At 47.8% G+C, this 19,751-nt stretch overlaps 1 protein-coding gene and 3 non-coding genes across 4 annotated transcripts; all 4 read left to right on the top strand.

Moving 5' to 3' along the window:
* Positions 1-3,816: 3,816 nt before the first annotated feature.
* On the top strand, positions 3,817-3,888 carry TRNAD-GUC (transfer RNA aspartic acid (anticodon GUC)). The gene has a single exon. It is a non-coding gene; the product is annotated as a tRNA-Asp (tRNA).
* Positions 3,889-3,969: 81 nt separating this feature from the next.
* TRNAD-GUC (transfer RNA aspartic acid (anticodon GUC)) lies at positions 3,970-4,041 on the top strand. Its single transcript has one exon. It is a non-coding gene; the product is annotated as a tRNA-Asp (tRNA).
* An 81-nt stretch (positions 4,042-4,122) lies between these two features.
* TRNAD-GUC (transfer RNA aspartic acid (anticodon GUC)) lies at positions 4,123-4,194 on the top strand. The gene has a single exon. It is a non-coding gene; the product is annotated as a tRNA-Asp (tRNA).
* Positions 4,195-11,118: 6,924 nt separating this feature from the next.
* On the top strand, positions 11,119-19,164 carry LOC144102465 (uncharacterized). The gene is made up of 2 exons (XM_077635730.1): positions 11,119-11,959; positions 18,932-19,164. The coding sequence occupies exons 1-2, from the start codon at positions 11,119-11,121 to the stop codon at positions 19,162-19,164; spliced, it is 1,074 nt and encodes a 357-aa protein (XP_077491856.1).
* Positions 19,165-19,751: the final 587 nt, after the last annotated feature.

The raw sequence follows: 19,751 nt of genomic DNA, 5'->3' as shown, positions 1-19,751 counted from the left end.
ACTGCCGAACACTTCGGCGGCGCGCAAGACGGCGGAAACGCCGCCTATGCCGCCGTGAGGACCGCCCTGTGCTAGCACACTCCGGATCAAACCGCAATTGTGAGGTAAGCGCCATGCCCCCGGTTTTCTTTCCCGCCTTGCTATGATGACTATGGATAAGTCCATTCGCGTGGCAACATTAAATGTCCGAGGGCTTGCCTCAAGGAGGAAGCAGAGTCAACTGTACCGCCTGTTAAGCGACTGTGACCTTGACATTCTAGCAGTGCAGGAGACGAAGGTCGAGGGCGACGTGGAAACCGGGGGCATGGTGCAGCAATTCGTAGCGCGATACTGTGCTATTGTGAGCCATTCCGTGGGATATTCTTCAGGCTGCGCATTGTTGGTCCGACATAGTCTAGGAGCTAAAATAGAAGCCGTTACGTCATGCACGTCAGGACGGTTTATTGTATGTGATTTCTTGTTATCGTCCTTGGAGTGGCGTGTAATCTGTTTGTATGCGCCGACTGTTGCCGGGGAAAGGTGCAGGTTTTTTGAACAGCTAAAACAGTATACCCAGTGTAATAGGTTGGTCATTCTTATTGGTGATTTCAACTGCGTTCTTTCATCCCGGGACAAAACTAGCACCCGACCGTACAAGGATGCAAGCACGACTGCCCTAAATGAAATAATAGGGAACAGTAGTTTGGCGGATGTGGCTGAATGCCTTGGTGGTGGAAGAAATACACAGTACACCCATTTTCAGGCTTCGAGCCACGCTCGTTTGGATAGAGCATACGTAAGCCTTGATTTGGTACCCTTTTGCAAGGAGTACCGAGTGAGCGCTGTTTCATTTACTGATCACTCCTTAGTCAGTTTTCTAGTAGCAAGCACGAAAGAAAGGAAAAGAAGCTTCGAGTGGCAGTTATGGAAATTGAATTCAAAATTACTGGATGATGAAATTTTTATGGCAGACGTGACGACGCAAGTTGATGCAATGAAACATATGGGTAATACGACGTGCAGAGAAAAATGGGAGAACTTCAAGCAGACAGTTAAAATGAAAGCATTGGAGCGGGCGAGCGCTATACGCAGACAAAAGGGGGCAGAGGAAAAAACGATGCGCAGAAACTTGGAAAAATTGATCAGTGAAGAGTGTAGTAGACCCGGCATGTTCATGGATGATATTCGCGCACTAAAGCATAAAATAGAACAGTTCGACATCGAAAGATACCACGGTGCTCTGGTGCGAGCGAGAGCTGAAAAGCTGATAGCGGGGGAAGTTCCATCAAAAAGAGCGTTGGGCGCAGAAAAGTGGCACGCGCGGCGCAATCAGATAGTGGAAATTGAAGTTGGTGGAAAAGTCAGTGACACAGCAGAAGATATTGAGCGCGCTTTCTTCCAGCACTACAGTGGGTTATTTGCCAACTGCTCAGTTGACATTGATCGTTTCAAGAAGGACTTCCTTTTGTTGATGCCCAGCCTAGACGACAGTACGAAGGAACTATTGGAGGCAGCTATCTCAGTAGAGGAGGTGAAAAACGCTATTGAAAGCTTGCAGCCGGGGAAGTCTCCGGGCCCGGATGGTCTGACCTCAGCCTTTTATAAACGTCTAAAAAGAATAATTTCACCAGTTTTAGCTGCTGTCTATAATGAGGCATTCGATCTCAATGTACTGCCGCCTTCATTCACATCCTCCCACACTGTTCTTATACCGAAATCAGAAGACCCCTCTGTATTGCGCAGAGTAACTTCTTACCGTCCAATTTGCCTCACAAATGGAGACTATAAGATAATGATGAAAATTTTGGCTAAGCGATTGCAGACAGTCATTACTGACCTGGTGGGGCCGCATCAAACGTGCGGTATTAAAGGCCGATCTATTTTCTCAAATATACATGTAGCGCGTAGTATCCTTGAGTGCTGCGACGCAATGGGCACACAAGTGGCAATGATCCAAATTGATCTGGAGAAAGCTTTCGATAGGGTGCCTCATGAAATTCTTCTGTGCATTCTAGATCATGTGAATGTGGGTAGAATTATTCGAGGCGGGGTCGCCATGGCGTACCAGGATTGCACGACAAGTCTAATTGTCAACAAGGTTGTGGGTTCACGCATTCCAGTCAAACGCTCGGTGCGCCAGGGTTGCCCTCTTTCGCCACTGTTGTTTTGTTTGTATATAGAGTCATTTTGTTTGAGCGTTATACAGAGCGATTGTATGCGCGGTTTTAAACTACATCAGTTAGAAGTCCGACTGTTGGCTTATGCGGATGATATAGCCATGTTTTGTAATGATTACGACAGTGTAACACAGGCTGTCAAGTGTGTTAAACGTTTTTGTGCGGCCAGTGGCAGCGCGGTAAACTGGAGTAAGTGCCTGGGATTCTGGCACGGGGATTGGCCGGAGGCCCCAGACACTTTTGCCAACATGAGATTTACTACGACACCTGTTAAATACTTGGGAGTTCCTCTTGAGTGTTACAAAGACAGCGAAGCCTACTGGAGGAGTGAAGTGGATAAAATGAGGGAAAGAGTGAATAAATGGAATGGATGGAATTGGTCAATGTTCTCGAGAGCCACAATTTGCAACATATTTTTAGTGAGCAAACTTTGGTATGTCCTTCAAGTCTTGCATTGCTCCAGGGTTCATATCCAAAAATTTCATCGGGTGTTTGCAGTGTTCGTGTGGGCATCTTCCTGGGAAAGATCAAGCCGCACCAATTTATTTCTACGAGTTCGAAATGGAGGACTCAGTTTGTCACATTTGTTTTTGAGACAGGTTGTCAATCGGTATTTATTTCTTCGGGACGTTAAGCACCCGTTTCTACACACTGTCTGTCAACTTCGCCTGGGGAAGCACTTGCCTAATATGGTTGTCTCTGCTGGCAGTATGCCCGGTGGAGTGCATGGTTTTCTACGCGAAGTTGTGGTTTCATGTAGGTTTTTGATGGCGCGGTTTTCACTCCAATACCTGAGTGAAGTCAACCGGAAAAAACTGTATAAAGACCTCTGTAGTGTGGTTCTCCCCGTGCCTTTATATCGGTCCCTTTACAGGGAAGGTATAGGTAACAAGGTACTAAAGCGTGTTAAGGCAATGTTAGTCCCGTCTGGTGTTAAGACTTTCTTTTTCAAATTACACACTGGAACTCTGACTGTCAAACCGTGGATGGCTGAAAAAGGTTTTTTTGTTCCCTGGGGTACTCACTGTATAATATGCAGAAAGGAGGAGACAATTGAGCATGTGTTCCTTGAATGCTGGGATGCTGTGTTCCTTTGGGATGTGCTTCAGCGCACAATCAAAAAAGAATTTCCGCTTGATGGGTACGGAATTCGCTACTTGCCAATTGAAAGTGATGACGGTACCCCATTTGATTTGATCATGCTAATAGCCCTACACAGTATTTGGAAATGCAGAATGGCAGTAAGGCACGCCGATCTCGATGCAAGACCGGCACGTCAATATTTCAAAGAAAGCATAAGCAACTTTGTTCAGGAGAAAAAGATGCTGGAATGTAGTCCAGAGTGGCTGTCACGTGTTGAGTTATTATTGGCGATGAAGGAATTTTAGCATGAGCGTGACCGCACAAGCTGAGCGGCCGTTATTTTAACAAAGATGTTGATTGTGTTTTAGTGCTTATGTATGAATATGTGCTTTCTTTTCATGTGGGTCAAATACCGGCAATAAAGAAAAAAAAAGTATAGTGGCCAGTATCCCCGCCTGTCACGCGGGAGTCCGGGGTTTGATTCCCCGACGGGGAGCTTTCATTTTTTCTTATTTCTATGCAGGCGTAGTACGCTCCTCTGCCATGGCCAACACTGTTGGGTGCCTCCTCCCATCTCTCCTCGTTAGTATAGTGGCCAGTATCCCCGCCTGTCACGCGGGAGACCGGGGTTCGATTCCCCGACGGGGAGCTTTCATTTTTTCTTATTTCTATGCAGGCGTAGTACGCTCCTCTGCCATGGCCAACACTGTTGGGTGCCTCCTCCCATCTCTCCTCGTTAGTATAGTGGCCAGTATCCCCACCTGTCACGCGGGAGACCGGGGTTCGATTCCCCGACGGGGAGCTTTCATTTTTTCTTATTTCTATGCAGGCGTAGTACGCTCCTCTGCCATGGCCAACACTGTTGGGTGCCTCCTCCCATCTCTCCTCGTTAGTATAGTGGCCAGTATCCCCGCCTGTCACGCGGGAGACCGGGGTTCGATTCCCCGACGGGGAGCTTTCATTTTTTCTTATTTCTATGCAGGCGTAGTACGCTCCTCTGCCATGGCCAACACTGTTGGGTGCCTCCTCCCATCTCTCCTCGTTAGTATAGTGGCCAGTATCCCCTTTTTTTTTTTTTTTTTTTTTTCTTTTTTTTTTCTTTTTTTTTTTTTTTTTTCTTTATTGCCTGGCTGCGACACATAACATTTACACAAAAAACACTCAACAAAAAACACACAAAACGCTATGTACATACGACACTGTCGTGGTCAGCCATCATGAGTCTGGCTTCGTCATACTAAAATTCACGAAGCCTACAGAGCGGCTCTAGCCTCGAGAGCCACTCGGGAGGCTCCGCAGTTGCTTTCTGGATGGCCAGAAAGCAGTCCATTCTTTCCCGAAAATAAATGCGGGCAGGTCGTGCGTCTTTGTCACAATAATAGCCTGCCATTCTGGAGCGCCATATACTGTGGAGGCCCAAGAGCATTATGAGATCAAATGGTACCCCATCCTCATTGTCTGTGCTTAAATAACGAATTCCCTGCGCGTCAAGTGGTAGCTCTTTCTTTATTGTCCTTTGTAACACATCCCAAAAATAAACCCCTTCCCAGCAATGCAAAAAAACATGGTCTATTGTTTCGGGCTGTTTACAAATTAAGCAGTTCGATCCCCACGGTAAAAAGAAATCCTTTCCTTCCAAAAACTTTTTAACTGGGAGTGTCCCGGTGTGTAATTTAAAAAAGAAGGTCTTTACTCCTGGTGGCACCTGCATTTTCTTTACCCTTTTTAAAACATCAGCTCCAGGACCTCCACTGTACAAGGCCCTGTACATAGGCTCTGGGAAAACAATATCACAAAGATCATGGTACAACTTCTTTCTTTTAGTTTTATACAAATAATCGCTAGAAAAACGCGCTGAAAGAAACCTAACACTTGCTACAATCTCTTTGTAGTAACCAAAAATTCCACCCGAGAGCTCTTCTGTGGTAACAACAAACTCGGGCAGCAAACGCCGCAGCCTGACCTGGCACACGGTGCGCAAGAACGGGTCTGAGACGTCGCGAAAAAACAAAAAACGGTTCACCAGCTGCCTTAAAAAGAGGTGCCCTAGCCCCAACCCCCCGTCTTTTACCCGCCGGAACAGGTTCGTTCTGCTGCAACGTTCCCATTCGGAAGCCCATATAAAGACGGCAAAAATCCGGTGTAACTTCTGAATGTGCACCCGAGAGCAATGCAAAACCTGCATCACATACCAGAGCTTGCTAATAAAAAACAGGTTGCAGACTGTAGCTCTGGCGAAAATGGAGAGGTTGGTGCCTTTCCATTTTCCAGCTCTGTCACGTGCTTCTTTCGTTTGCTGTTTCCAATACTCCTCGCTTTCACGATAAGCATCGAGCGGAACGCCCAAATACTTGCCCGGTGTCGTCGTCCACGGTACGTTGGCAAAATGGTCCGGGTGGGATGGCCACCATCCATGCCAGAGTCCGAGGCATTTGGACCAATTAACCCCGCTACCGGTGACTTCGCTGAACTCGCGTACACACCCGACAGCTTCGCTTATGCTCTCCTGATCAACCGTGAATACAGCAACGTCGTCAGCATACGCCAACAGCTTAACTTCAGCAGCTTGCAACCTAAAGCCATTAATACTATTGTCTTCTAATATTTTCCTACACAGTGTTTCGATGTAAATACAAAATAAGAGAGGGCTGAGGGGGCAGCCCTGACGCACCGAACGCTGCACGCTAATGGGGGCCCCCAAGCACTTGTTAACAATCAATCTTGTCGTGCAGTTTCGATACGCCATGGCTACACCCTTGCGGATAACTGAACCGACATTCACATGGTCTAAAACGGAAAACAAGATTTCATGAGAAACACAATCAAAAGCTTTTTCGAGATCAATCTGAAGCATGGCCACCCGCCCATTAATTGCATCGCAGGTTTCAAGTACACTGCGTGCTTTGTGAATGTTGGAAAAAATTGATCGCCCTTTTATTCCACATGTCTGGTGGGGTCCAACAATTTCCTTTATCACTGTCTGTAGTCTTCGCGCCAATACCTTCATAAAAATTTTGTAGTCGACATTAGTGAGTGCTATCGGTCGATATGCGGTAACAGATTTTAATTTCTCTATATCATCAGTTTTCGGTATGAGTACCGTATGGGAGGTCCCAAAAGACGGAGGCAAAAAGTTTATTCCATAGGCTTCGTTAAACATTCTACATAGCACCGGGGCAATTTCATGCTTAAATTCTTTATAAAATGCCGCACTGAATCCATCTGGTCCTGGTGATTTTCCGAGGTTTAATTCATCTATCGCACGCCCTACTTCGTTTTCAGTTATTTCTAGTTCCATTTTCTTTTTCCTTTCTTCGTCCAGCCGTGGCATTGCACCAAGAAACTGATGCTTAAATGCAACTGCGTCTGCCGGATGCCACGAAAAAAGCCTCTGGTAGAATTGTGTAAAGGCTGCTTCGATGTGGTCATTGTCTGCCGATAAGATACCCCCCCATTCTATTTTATCGATATGATTACTTTCAGCGTGGGCTTTTTCTAAACCGAGAGCACGTTTTGATGGCGCTTCGCCAGCAGCTGTGTCTTCCGCCCTCGCCCTCACCAGTGCTCCGCGAGAACGCCGTTCTTCCATGAGTTCTATCTTTTGCTTGGTTTTCCTGACATCTTCAATCCATTTCCCAGGCGCCTTGCATTCCTGCTTCAGCAACGTTTCCAGTAGTGCCTTTAACTCAGCTTCGTCTTGTTTTTCCTTATACCGTATACAAGTGGCCCTTTCTATTGCTTTGATTTTTAAAGATTCTTTGCTTAACTCCCACTGCTGCCATATCTTCAGGTTCTTGCACGGGTTTATTTTTCCTATTTCATCCTTTACTGCTCGGTAGTAGACATCGTCGCGAAGAAGCGTGTTGTTTAGCTTCCGCATTTCCCATGAAAATGCCTTGCTTCGATTGACACTTCCGAGGCAGCACTCAACTAAACAGTGGTCTGAGAAGGACACTCCCACAACTTCGTACTGGCTGCATACAGGGGCAAGGTCAACTGATGTATAAATGCGGTCCAGCCGTGCATGGCTTGAGCCCTGAAAATGGGTGAACTTCACTGCCCGCGCACCCTCAAGACATTCAGCCACATCTTCGAGGTTTCCGTTATCAATAATTCTGATCAACACTTCAGTGCTCCTGTCTCGAAACCCCCGGATGCTTGACTTATCGCGAGCATTTAGCACACAGTTGAAGTCACCTAAGACGATGAGCTGCCTTTCCGTGCAAACGCGTTCTAGGAGGCTTTTTCATTTTTTCTTATTTCTATGCAGGCGTAGTACGCTCCTCTGCCATGGCCAACACTGTTGGGTGCCTCCTCCCATCTCTCCTCGTTAGTATAGTGGCTAGTATCCCCGCCTGTCACGCGGCAGACCGGGGTTCGATTCCCCGACGGGGAGCTTTTATTTTTGTTTATTTCTATGCAGGCGTAGTGCGCTCCCCTGCCATGGCCAACACCGGTGGGTGCCTCCTCCCGTCTCTCCTCGTTAGTATAGTGGCCAGTAGCAGGATGTGTACTCTTTTTGAAAAAGTTGCCCGGTCTTACTGTTCAAAGCATTATGTCATGCCCGTCTGGAAGATTAATAGTGTGTGATTTCCTTCTGTGTAACGCGGAATATCGAGAGATTTGTGTGTACGCGCCGAACACATTGGAGGAAAGACATAATTTTTTTTGCTTATGTTAGGCAGTACATGATGACTGAGAAACGCCTCATTATTATGGGGGACTTTAACTGCGTACTGACTTCTGCGGACAAAACCAGCTGCACAGCTTTTCGAGACAGGAGTACGGACTTATTAGCTGAGGTCGTTGCCGAAGGGGAATTAGCAGATGTGGCTGAATGCCTACAGAGTGCATGCGCGGTAAAGTACTCATTTCCAGGGTTGTAGCCATGCACGCCTGGACCGCATATACGTTGCTCTGGATATGATCCCGATGTGCCGTAGCTACGATGTGGAACCAATATGTTTTACTGATCACTGCCTCGTTAAATGCGCAATAGGAACAAAGAAACAACTGAAACACTTCGTATGGGACATGTGGAAAATGAACTCTATGCTACTTGGCGACGAACAATTTGTAACAAAAGCATTAGAAGAAATTAACAGAATAAAACCAAACACTAGCCTTAATCTGGGTCAGCAGTGGGAACTATGCAAGCAGCAGATTAAAGTCACAGCAATTGAGAGGTCCAGTGCGATTCGTTTCCAAGAAAAAATGAAGGAAACCGAGCTGCGCCCAATATTGGAGAAACTGATAGCAGAGGAGTGCAAAACGCCCGGCATTTTCAAAGATGATACCAGGAATGTAAAGCAGAAACTGCAGTTGATCGAAGAAGAGCGCTATCGCGGTGCGCTGGTGCGTGCACGAACAAATTCACTGAAAGCAGGCGAGGTACCTACGAAGCGGGCTTTAGGGATTGAAAAGACAAACGCCCGACGAAACCACATAGCCGAGATAGAGCGGAATGGCGTCGTGGTGAATGATAACGAGGGCATTCGGCGCCAGTTTTCTGAGCATTATCAGGCGCTATTTGCGTTTCATCATGCCGACTTGGACGGATTTAAAAAGACATTTCTTGGCCATATGCCGCGACTGGAGGATGAGATAAGAGAATTCTTGGAGCGACCAATAAGTGAAAGTGAAGTGTGCCTAGCAATTGAAAACTTAAATGACGGAAAGTCGCCTGGGCCCGATGGCTTATCCGCCTCGTTTTATAAGTTTTTCAAAGAAAAGCTGGCTGCAGTGCTCACGATAGTGTTCAATGAGGCGTACCACATGAAAGTTTTACCACAGTGTTATAGTACATCACACACTGTTCTTATACCTAAGACTGATGCCGCAGAAAAACTTAGACTGGTGACATATTACAGACCAATCTTTTTAACTAATGTTGACTACAAAATTGTAATGAAAGTTTTAGCGAGAAGACTCCAAACAGTGATTAAAGACCTAGTAGGCTGCCACCAGACATGGGGTATCAGGGGCAGGTCTATAGTGACGTAACATACATAAGATGCGGTGCGTGCTTGAGTGCTGTGACATCATGAAAGCTTGTGTCGCTGTTCTCCAGCTCGACCTAGAGAAGGCCTTTGACTGTGTCCCACATGTTATTTTGTTCGCTATTCTCGATCATCTTAATGTCGGTTCGATTATCAAAGATGGAGTGGCCATAGCGTACAGGAATTGCACCACGCAGCTTATCATAAACAAGAGTCTGGGGGCCCCCATTGCCGTGCAGCGTTCTGTATGTAAGGGTTGCCTACTCAACCCACTTTTATTTTGTCTTTACATTGAAGCACTGTGCTTGGCTATTATTCAGAATGATTCGATTCGCGGGTTTCAACTGCAAGCTTCTGAAGTAAAGCTCTTAGCATATGCCGATGATGTCGCCGTATGCTGCATCGACAAAGGAAGTATTACAGCAACGGTTGAAGTAGTGAAGTGTTTCCGGGATCTCACGGGCAGTTTAATTGACTGGTGTAAATGCCTGGGATTCTGGCATAGAGAATGGCCGACAACCCCAGACACATTTGCTGGCGTGACGTGGGTGAACCCCCCAGCGAAGTACCTAGGTGTCCCTCTGGAATGCTACAAAAACAATGACGACCTCTGGCTAAGCCAGCTGCACGAAACACGAGAAAAAGCAGACAGGTGGAAGGGGGTTCTCCTTTATTTCTTCGCCAGGGCCACAGTGTGCAATCTTTTTTTTTGTAAGTAAGTTGTGATATATGATGCAGGTACTGCACTGCTCGCGGCTGAATGTGCAAAGGCTACACAGAGTGTTCGCCACCTTTATATGGGCATCGCAATGGGAAAGGTGTAGTCGAACGAACTTGTTCAGAAGGGTGAAAGACGGCGGTCTTAGCCTGTCGCATCTCTTTGTGCGACAGCTCGTTAATAGGTTTATGTGTTTCGTGACACGAGCGATCCTTTTTTACGCACAGTGTGCCAAGTTAGATTAAGAGGTGCGTTGCCTAGTTTTGTTGTTGGCACAAATGTGATGCTTGGATCCATTTCAGGTTTTTTCAAGGAGGTCGTGACTAGTGTACGATTCTTGTCGGCGCGTTTTTCGATTGATTATCTTTCTTAAGTGAAAAGAACAACACAGTATAAAGATGTGTGTGACAGCATTTTTCGGGAACCATTGTACAGAGCCTTGCATAGTGGAGAACCCGGTCAGAATGTTTTAAAAGGGGTAAAGAGAATGCAGGTGACGCTTGGAATGAAATCCTTTTTCTTCAAGCTAAACACTGAAACTCTGCCAGTAAAGAAATTCCTAGAGCAACGGGGCTTTTTCTTACCGTGGGGAGCTGACTGTATGATATGCAAACAGTCCGAAACTTTAGATCAGGTTCTTCTGGATTGCTGGGAAGGTGTGTACTTTTGGGATGTAATGCAGCGAACGGTCAAAAAATATTTTCCACTGGACCCACACGGCATTAGATACCTAGCAATAAACAATGAAGACGGAATTCCATTCGACCTTATAATGCTGGCCGGACTCCCCTCTGTATGGCGCTTCCCGCATGGCCGGTTTCCATTGTGATCCGGATGCGAGGCCCGCACGGATGTATTTTCGCGAGAGTATAGCGAGATTTGTTGAAGTGCAGAAGTCGCTTGAGCCTGTACCACAGTGGCTGCCGAGAGTAGAGGCCTTGACAGCGCTGAAAGAATTGTAATATGACAACGTCAGTACAAAGCTGACTGCTGCGGCATTTTTGTCTGCCTTATTTTTTGTTTCTATTTCTGCGTATCATCATGTGTTACTGCGCACTGTCGGAGACCGGCAATAAAGGAAAAAAAAGTCCCGGATTCGACTTTCGGCCACCGAGCGTGACGGATGTGCGATGACGGCTCCGTTGGAGCAGCTACAGCGGTCATGTCTGGCCGCGGAAACAGGGCTTTTGCCTCGGATGAAGAGTATCAGGTGATTCTGCCTACCCTTCCTACAGGACGTGTTGTGTTGAACACAGTTTTTTTGCACGCTGACGTGCGGGCCCGTCCTTATCGGGTCGAAGATTTCAGGGATGCGCTGGCTCAGCTGATGCTGCTCCCCGAGGTTATCGCCTTGGGGGCGTATCGCATGAGCCATGTATGGGCTGTTACTTTCGCGAGTGCTGAGGCGGTGACGAAAATTCTTTCTGCCGGAGACCTGAAAGTCAAGGACCGCCGCTGTCTCGTCATCGACCCGGCAAACCAGGACGTCCGCGTCAAGCTGCACTGGCTGCTGCACAACGTGCCCGACGAAGACGTGAGGGTAGCCTTTGCTTCGTACGGCAAGGTGAGCGAAGTCTCCAAGGAGCGGTGGCGCGTCCAGGGTGTCGCCAGCAAGGGGTCGACGACACGCTTGGTTTCATTGAAAATGAACCCTGGCGTGAAGCTGGAAGACCTCCCTCACGAAGTCAGGGTTGGCGGTGAGCTGGCTCTCGTGGTTGTACCGGGCAGAGCTCCGCTGTGTCTGCGCTGCCACGGTACTGGGCACATTCGCCGTGAGTGCAAGGTTCCACGATGCGGCGCCTGTCGTCGCTACGGGCACGAAGAAAGCAGCTGCGTACGCACGTACGCGAGTGCTGCCGTCCCAGTCAACACTGACATTTCGTCCGAACTTGTCATGGACGAGGCTGACGCGGAAGACGCTGCAGCAGAGGCAGGGGACAGCGTGGAGAAGGCCCCTGCTGTGCCCCCTACGGAAATATCCACAAGCATAGAGGAGCCCAGCAGTAAGCGGCAGCAACAGGTAGCGCAGCCTGCAGAAGTCAAGGCGCCAACGGACGAAGTCTTGAGCGGTGGGGCGTCAGCTCCCGTCGTTCCCCAGCATGGTGACAGCATGGAAGTGTCACATGCATCAACCAGCAACCAAGCAGGGAAGCGACCGCACGAGCACAGTGCGAATGGAGAGCCCAAAGTGAGCGAAGGCGACGAGCCGCCGCAGAAGACTGTTGGTGTCAGGCGACCGACGTTGAAACCGCGGCCGAATGTACAGGCCGATCAACGAGCGGCGGCTAAGCCGCCGCCTTAGTTGGAGTGAGTGCCCTGTGAGTGGTTTCTGTGGGCGTGAGATGGCGTTTTTCGGTAACGGACTGCATGGGCTGATTTTCCAGTCCATACGCAAGAGGCACTTGTGCAAGAGACTTTGGATTACCGGCACCGCACCCATCGAGCACCTCAGACTAGGCAAGTCACCCGCACCGTCGCCTTGTGTCCCGAGGTATGCACCATATGGCTCCTGTACCTAAACTAGATGGCTTCTACACCTCTTAGAGCGTTGCGCATTGCAACAATTAATGTCAGGGGACTGGCTTCCAAGAAGCGTCAGTACCAGCTAAGCCGGCTGTTCGTTGATAATGACCTAGACATAATAGCCGTACAAGAGACGAAAGTCGAAAGACAGGAACAGGCGGACCTTATGGTACAGCCTTTTACGGCACACTACAATGTTTGTGTGTGCCATTCTTCTGGCACATCGGGCGGTTGTGCTGTATTTATTAGGAATTCTCTGGGGATTGTCGAACAGAATTTAACTGTGTGTCAAACTGGCCGTTTGGTTGTAGTGGATTTTTTTTATTGCAATTTGCTATGGATAGTCATATGCGTGTATGCTCCTAACAGGGAGAACGAGCGCAAGGAATTTTTTGAGCGCGTTGAACAATATGAGTGCTGTGAGCGGTTAATTGTGCTTTTGGGCGACTTTAACTGCGTTTGTAAAGCAGAGGATAGAATTACAAAAAGACTCCTTCGTGACAAAAGTGCGGAATTGTTGAATTCGATTGTGCAACAAAATGATTTAGATGATGTTGCTGAAGTTCTTTCGGTAGCGCCGCATTTTACTCACTTCCAGGGTGAAAGTCACGCGAGACTTGACAGAGCGTATGTGTCGCTTGATCTGATTCCTTTGTGCAATAGCTACGAGGTAAAACACATGTCTTTTACCGACCACAGCTTAGTTACGTTTACCCTGGGGAACAAAGACAAGAAATCTCGTTTCTCGTGGGACCTGTGGAAGTTTAACGCACAATTACTCGAGGATGAACGCTTTGACATTAAAGTTAATGAATGCATTAAAGCATTGCTATCAGCAGAGCCTGGGAACGGGGTAATTAGGTGGGAAGATTTCAAAGAACAAGTGAAAATAAACGCGATTGAAAGGGCAAGCATCATATGCCACGATAAAATTGTTAAAGAAAAAGAACTACATTGCCAACTTGACTTGCTCGTAAGCCTGGAAAGTTCCCATCCGGGAAGATATAACAAAGAAATAAGAGATACAAAAAGTAAACTTGAGATTATCGAAAAAGACAAGTATACAGCTGCCATGATACGGGCCCGTGCTGAACGTCTCTGGCTTGACCAAGTACCTACTAAACGCTCGCTTAGTGACGAAAAGAAGTACGCGACTCAGAACGAAGTAAGACAAATCAGGTACAGAAACGAGGTAACGAATGATAGCAAAGTGATTCAGTTGGCGTTTGTTGAGCAGTATCGGGAATTGCTTGGGCGGCGACGGCTTGACGAAGAGGGGTTTGCAAACACGTTCTTGACCTGTATGCCAAAACTAGGAGACGATATAAAACAAGGGCTGGAGGTACCAATCAGCGTAAGCGAAGTGGGAAGAGCAATCGAAGAGCTGAGTGCCGGAAAATCTCCTGGTCCTGACGGCTTAGGTAGTGAATTTTATAAGAAGTTCAAATCCGAGCTCACCCAAGCTCTCCACTGCGTCTTCACCGAAATTTATGAGACAAAGAAAATGCCACCATCATTTAAAACAGCACACGTGGTTTTAATACCCAAGAGTGAGGACCAGGCTAAACTTCTGTCCGTTGGGGCTTATCAGCCGATAAGCCTAACCAACGTTGTCTATAAAGTGTTTATGAAGATTCTTGCCAACAGACTGCAGATGGTCATAAAGGACCTTGTAGGGCCCCACCAAACGTGCGGTATTAAAGGTCGCACCATTGGAACAAATGTGCACATTGCTAGAACTGTTCTTGAATGCTGCGATGCCTTCGGGGGCCGAGTTGCCATGATACAGCTTGACCTTGCAAAGGCCTTCGATCGAGTGTCGCACGACATTCTTTTCGCCATTCTAGAATATGCCAACGTCGGCTCTGTGATAATACAAGGTGTACAGATGGCGTACGACAACTGTGTTACCCGAATTATAGTGAACAAACAGCTGGCTGAACCTGTACCTGTGTGTTCTTCGGTCAGGCAGGGTTGCCCGCTCTCGCCTTTGCTCTTTGCGATCTACCTTGAGCCTTTTCTGTTATCACTGTTGCACAATGATGGGATCTGCGGTTTCACTCTTCTGTCGGCGCAAGTAAAAGTGCTTGCTTACGCTGATGATATTGCTGTTTTTTGCGCGGATCAAGAAAGCGTTAAAGAAGTTGTGAAAGTTGCGGGGGAATATTGCAAAAAGACTGGGTCCGAAATTAACTGGGATAAGTGCATAGGTTTTTGGCACGGTGATTAGGACAGCACACCTGCCGTGTTTGCTAACATGAAATGGACGACCGCCCCTGCGAAGTACTTGGGGGTACCCTTGGAGCACTATAAAAGCAGTACGGAGTTGTGGGGTGAGATAACGCAGAGTGCAAGGAGAAAAGCGGATGGCTGGAAAGGACGTGACCTTTCTGTTTTCGCGCGCGCAAGTGTGTGCAATGTATTTTTAATAGCCAGAATTTGGTATATATTGCAGTTCGTGATCATTACCCGAGCAAACCTGCAGAAGCTGCATAGAGTGTTTGCTGTCTTTATTTGGAGCTCAAATTGGGAGCGAACAAGTCGAGTTAATCAGTTCCTTCCGGTCAAAAGGGGCGGCCTTGGTCTTTCTAATTTGTTTCTGAAGCAAGTTGTCTCAAGATTTTTGTTTTTACGTGATCAAGCCGATCCCTTGTTGCGCACAATGTTGCAGATGCGCTTAGGCAACGTGTTGCCGGAATTTGTTGTGTCCAGTTACCCGGCCACGAATCGTGCTGTAACAGGTTTTTTGCGTGAAGTTGTGGCAGTCTTTCGCACTTTGAGCGCTCACTTTTCTACACAGTATCTATCTGCTGTACCCAGGAAAAAACTGTACAAAGATTTGCTAGATATATTTATACCTGCTCCCTTATACCGTTCCTTTTGCTGCGGAGGCCCAGGCAAAGATGTGTTAAAGCGAGTTAAGAAGATGCCGGTAAGACCGACTGTGAAATCCTTTTTCTTTAAACTTCATACCGGTACCCTTCCGGTGAAAACATGGCTAAACGATAAAGGCATTTTTGTGCCCTGGACCACCGACTGCATACTCTGCAAAAAACCCGAGACCATCGAACATGTGTTTATCGACTGCTGGGACCCGGTTTTCCACTGGGACATCTTGCAAAGAACATTGAAGAAAGAACTACCTGTAACTCCTTATGGCATCCGGTTTCTACCTATAGAAAGTGAGGAGGTTCCTTACGACATGTTTATGCTACTGGGCCTCCACAGCATCTGGAAAACGAGAATGGCGGCCAGGCACGCCGACGCAAATGTGCGACCAGTGAGAGAAAACTTTATAGAAAGTGCAGTTTTCCTGAGAGATGTTCTCCGCAGTCAACCCCAGCCGCCGGACTGGGTGGCAGTTATGGATGAACTGATTAACATGAAAAAGTTTTAACCCATTGTCTCGGCCAAAGTGTGGCTAGAGATTTTTTATGTATTGTTTACCGGTAATAAAGAAAAAAAAAGCCAGGCAATAAAGAAAAAAAAAGTGGCCAGTATCCCCGCCTGTCACGCGGGAGACCGGGGTTCGATTCCCCGACGGGGAGCTTACATTTTTTTTTATTTCTGTGCAGGCGTAGTACGCTCCTCTGCCATGGCCAACACTGTTGGGTGCCTCCTCATGTCTCTCCTCGTAAGCATAGTGGCCAGTATCCCCGCCTTTTTTTTTCTTTATTGCCTGGCTTTGGCTCATAACATTCAACAAAAAACACACAAAACACTATGTACATAAGACACTGTCGTGGTCAGCCAGCATGAGTCTGGCTTCGTCATTCTAAAATTCACGAAGCATACAGAGCGGCTCTAGCCTCGAGAGCCACTCGGGAGGCTCCGCAGCTGCTTTCTGGATGGCCAGAAAGCAGTCCATTCTTTCCCGAAAATAAATTCAGCCAGGTCGTGCGTCTTTGTCACAATAACAGCCTGCCATTCTGGAGCGCCATATACATTGGAGGCCCAAGAGCATTATGAGATCAAATGGTACCCCATCCTCATTGTCGGTGCTTAAATAACGAATTCCCTGCGCGTCAAGTGGTAGCTCTTTCTTTATTGTCCTTTGTAACACATCCCAAAAATAAACCCCTTCCCAGCAATGCAAAAAAAACATGGTCTATTGTTTCGGGCTGTTTACAAATTAAGCAGTTCGATCCCCACGGTAAAAAGAAATCCTTTCCTTCCAAAAACTTTTTAACTGGGAGTGTCCCGGTGTGTAATTTAAAAAAGAAGGTCTTTACTCCTGGTGGCACCTGCATTTTCTTTACCCTTTTTAAAACATCAGCTCCAGGACCTCCACTGTACAAGGCCCTGTACATAGGCTCTGGGAAAATAATATCACAAAGATCATGGTACAACTTCTTTCTTTTAGTTTTATACAAATAATCGCTAGAAAAACGCGCTGAAAGAAACCTAACACTTGCTACAATCTCTTTGTAGTAACCAAAAATTCCACCCGAGAGCTCTTCTGTGGTAACAACAAACTCGGGCAGCAATCGCCGCAGCCTCACCTGGCACACGGTGCGCAAGAACGGGTCTGAGACGTCGCGAAAAAACAAAAAAACGGTTCACCAGCTGCCTTAAAAAGAGGTGCCCTAGCCCTAACCCCCCGTCTTTTACCCGCCAGAACAGGTTCGTTCGGCTGCAACGTTCCCATTCGGAAGCCCATATAAAGACGGCAAAAATCCGGTGTAACTTCTGAATGTGCACCCGAGAGCAATGCAAAACCTGCATCACATACCAGAGCTTGCTAATAAAAAACAGGTTGCAGACTGTAGCTCTGGCGAAAATGGAGAGATTGGTGCCTCTCCATTTTCCAGCTCTGTCACGTGCTTCTTTCGTTTGCGGTTTCCAATACTCCTCGCTTTCGCGATAAGCATCGAGCGGAACGCCCAAATACTTGCCCGGTGTCGTCGCCCACGGTACGTTGGCAAAATGGTCCGGGTGGGATGGCCACCATCCATGCCAGAGTCCGAGTTATTTGGACCAATTAACCCCGCTACCGGTGACTTCGCTGATCTCGCGTACACACCCGACAACTTCGCTTATGCTCTCCTGATCAACCGTGAATACAGCAACGTCGTCAGCATACGCCAGCACCTTAACTTCAGCAGCTTGCAACCTAAAGCCATTAATACTATTGTCTTCTAATATTTTCCTACACAGTGTTTCGATGTAAATACAAAATAAGAGAGGGCTGAGGGGGCAGCCCTGACGCACCGAACGCTGCACGCTAATGGCGGCCCCCAGGCACTTGTTAACAATAAATCTTGTCGTGCAGTTTCGATACGCCAGGGCAACACCCTCGCGGATAACTGAACCGACATTCACATGGTCTAAAACAGAAAACAAGATTTCATGAGAAACACAATCAAAAGCTTTTTCGAGATCAATCTGAAGCATGGCCACCCGCCCATTAATTTCATCGCAGGTTTCAAGTACACTGCGTGCTTTGTGAATGTTGGAAAAAATCGATCGCCCTTTTATTCCACATGTGTGGTGGGGTCCAACAATATCCATTATCACTGTCTGTAGTCTTCGCGCCAATACCTTCATAAAAATTTTGTAGTCCACATTAGTGAGTGCTATCGGTCGATATGCGGTAACAGATTTTAATTTCTCTATATCATCAGTTTTCGGTATGAGTACCGTATGAGAAGTCCCAAAAGACGGAGGCAAAAAGTTTATTCCATAGGCTTCATAAAGAATTTAAGCATAAAAGAGTTTAAGCATGGTCTATTTCATAAAGAATTTAAGCATGAAATTGCCCCGGTGCTATGTACAATGTTTAACGATGCCATGGCCAACACTGTTGGGTGCCTCCTCCCGTTTCTCCTCGTTAGTATAGTGGCCAGTATCCCCGCAGGCCGAGTTTCGGACGCCGAGGCGAACGGACGTGTGTGTCATGGGCTCCGTAGGAGCGGCTTCAGCGGCCCAGCAGGGCCGCGGTAACAGGATTTCTGGCCCGGATTATCAAGTGCTTTTGCCTCAGCTACCTACAGGGCGAGTTGTTTTGAACACTTTTTTTGCATGCCGATGTGCGTGAAAGGCCATACCATGTAGAAGACTTCCGTGACACACTGGCTAGCCTAGGCCTACTGTCTGAAGTTATCGCCCTGGGGGCGTATCAGATGAGTCATGTATGGGCGGTAACCTTCAAAAACGGAGACGGCGTGCATAAGCTTTTGGCTTTGAAGGAATTGACCGTGAAGGAAAGGCGGTGCGTTGTGATAGATCCTAACAACCAAGCTTTGCGTACCAAGCTTCACTGGATGCTTCACAACGTACTGGACGATGACATACGGGCGGCGCTTTTGCCATACGGCAGAGTGACGGACGTTTCCCGTGAACGTTGGCGTGCTCAAGGTGTGCAAGACAAAGCGTCCTCGACCGCTTGGTGGCCTTAAATTTGAAGACGAGCGTGACAGTGGATGGCCTGCCCCATCAGATCGGTGTTGCAGGTGAACTGGCGCTTGTTGTGGTGCCCGGTAGGGCCCCGCTATGCTTGCGCTGTCGCAATACCGGCCACATTCGACGCGACTGCTGCGTGCCGCGCTGCGCACTATGCCAGCGATACGGCCACGGAGAAGAGCAGTGCGTGAAGACGTATGCTTCTGTCACGCAGAAAGCCGCGAGGGTTCTAGACGTCAACGACCTGCTGCAGGATGAAGCCGAAGTTGAGGAAGCTTCGTGAGGAGCAGAGGAGAAGAGCGGCGAGGACGCGAAGTCTCCAGAAGAGAAGTCCGGAGGCGACCCCAAGTCCAAGGCCAGTGATTCTCCGTCTCTCACCGCTTCTGAACCGGAGCCCACTGCGACGAACACGACTACGGGTGCAATCTCTCTAAGCTCGCACGACGGAAGAATTGCTACGGATAAAGCTGAGGCAATGGACGCCAGCGAGACAGGCACAAGTGGTGCGGTGGTGAAGAGAACTCATGACGAGTTAGCTACCCAGGATGGACAACCGAGCGAGCCGAACAACGATGAGCCCCTGCCAAAGACGCCGGGTGTGCGTCGACCGACGCTGCGCCCGCAACCGAAAATCCCGCCGGATAGGCGTTCGACGGTGACGCCCACTTAGCACACAAACTTGGTGTCGTCGAAGGTGGCGGGCTACTACGGATTCGAAATGGACGGAATCACTGAAGCTACGAGCGACACATTCGACGTACGGCTGAAGACGTTACTGGACTTCTTTTTGGTATGTCATGTTGTTATTCTTCACCTTAGAAGTGATAGAAAAATGTCAGTCATGTTTCTGATGACATCATTGGTACCATG

Source organism: Amblyomma americanum, chromosome 8 (genome assembly GCF_052857255.1).
Source record: "Amblyomma americanum isolate KBUSLIRL-KWMA chromosome 8, ASM5285725v1, whole genome shotgun sequence".
NCBI classification, from domain to species: domain Eukaryota; kingdom Metazoa; phylum Arthropoda; class Arachnida; order Ixodida; family Ixodidae; genus Amblyomma; species Amblyomma americanum.
Note: the sequence above shows the minus strand (reverse complement) of the source record. Positions and strands in the feature narration are given on the sequence as shown.

What these genes read in the sequence shown, in the direction of transcription:
- LOC144102465 (XM_077635730.1), top strand. Translation starts at nt 11,119, where the DNA reads ATGTCTGGCCGCGGAAACAGGGCTTTTGCCTCGGATGAAGAGTATCAG. An exon ending in AAGCATAGAGGAGCCCAGCA is followed by an intron (nt 11,960 to 18,931) that starts GTAAGCGGCAGC and finishes TCGGTGTTGCAG; the next exon opens with GTGAACTGGCGCTTGTTGTG.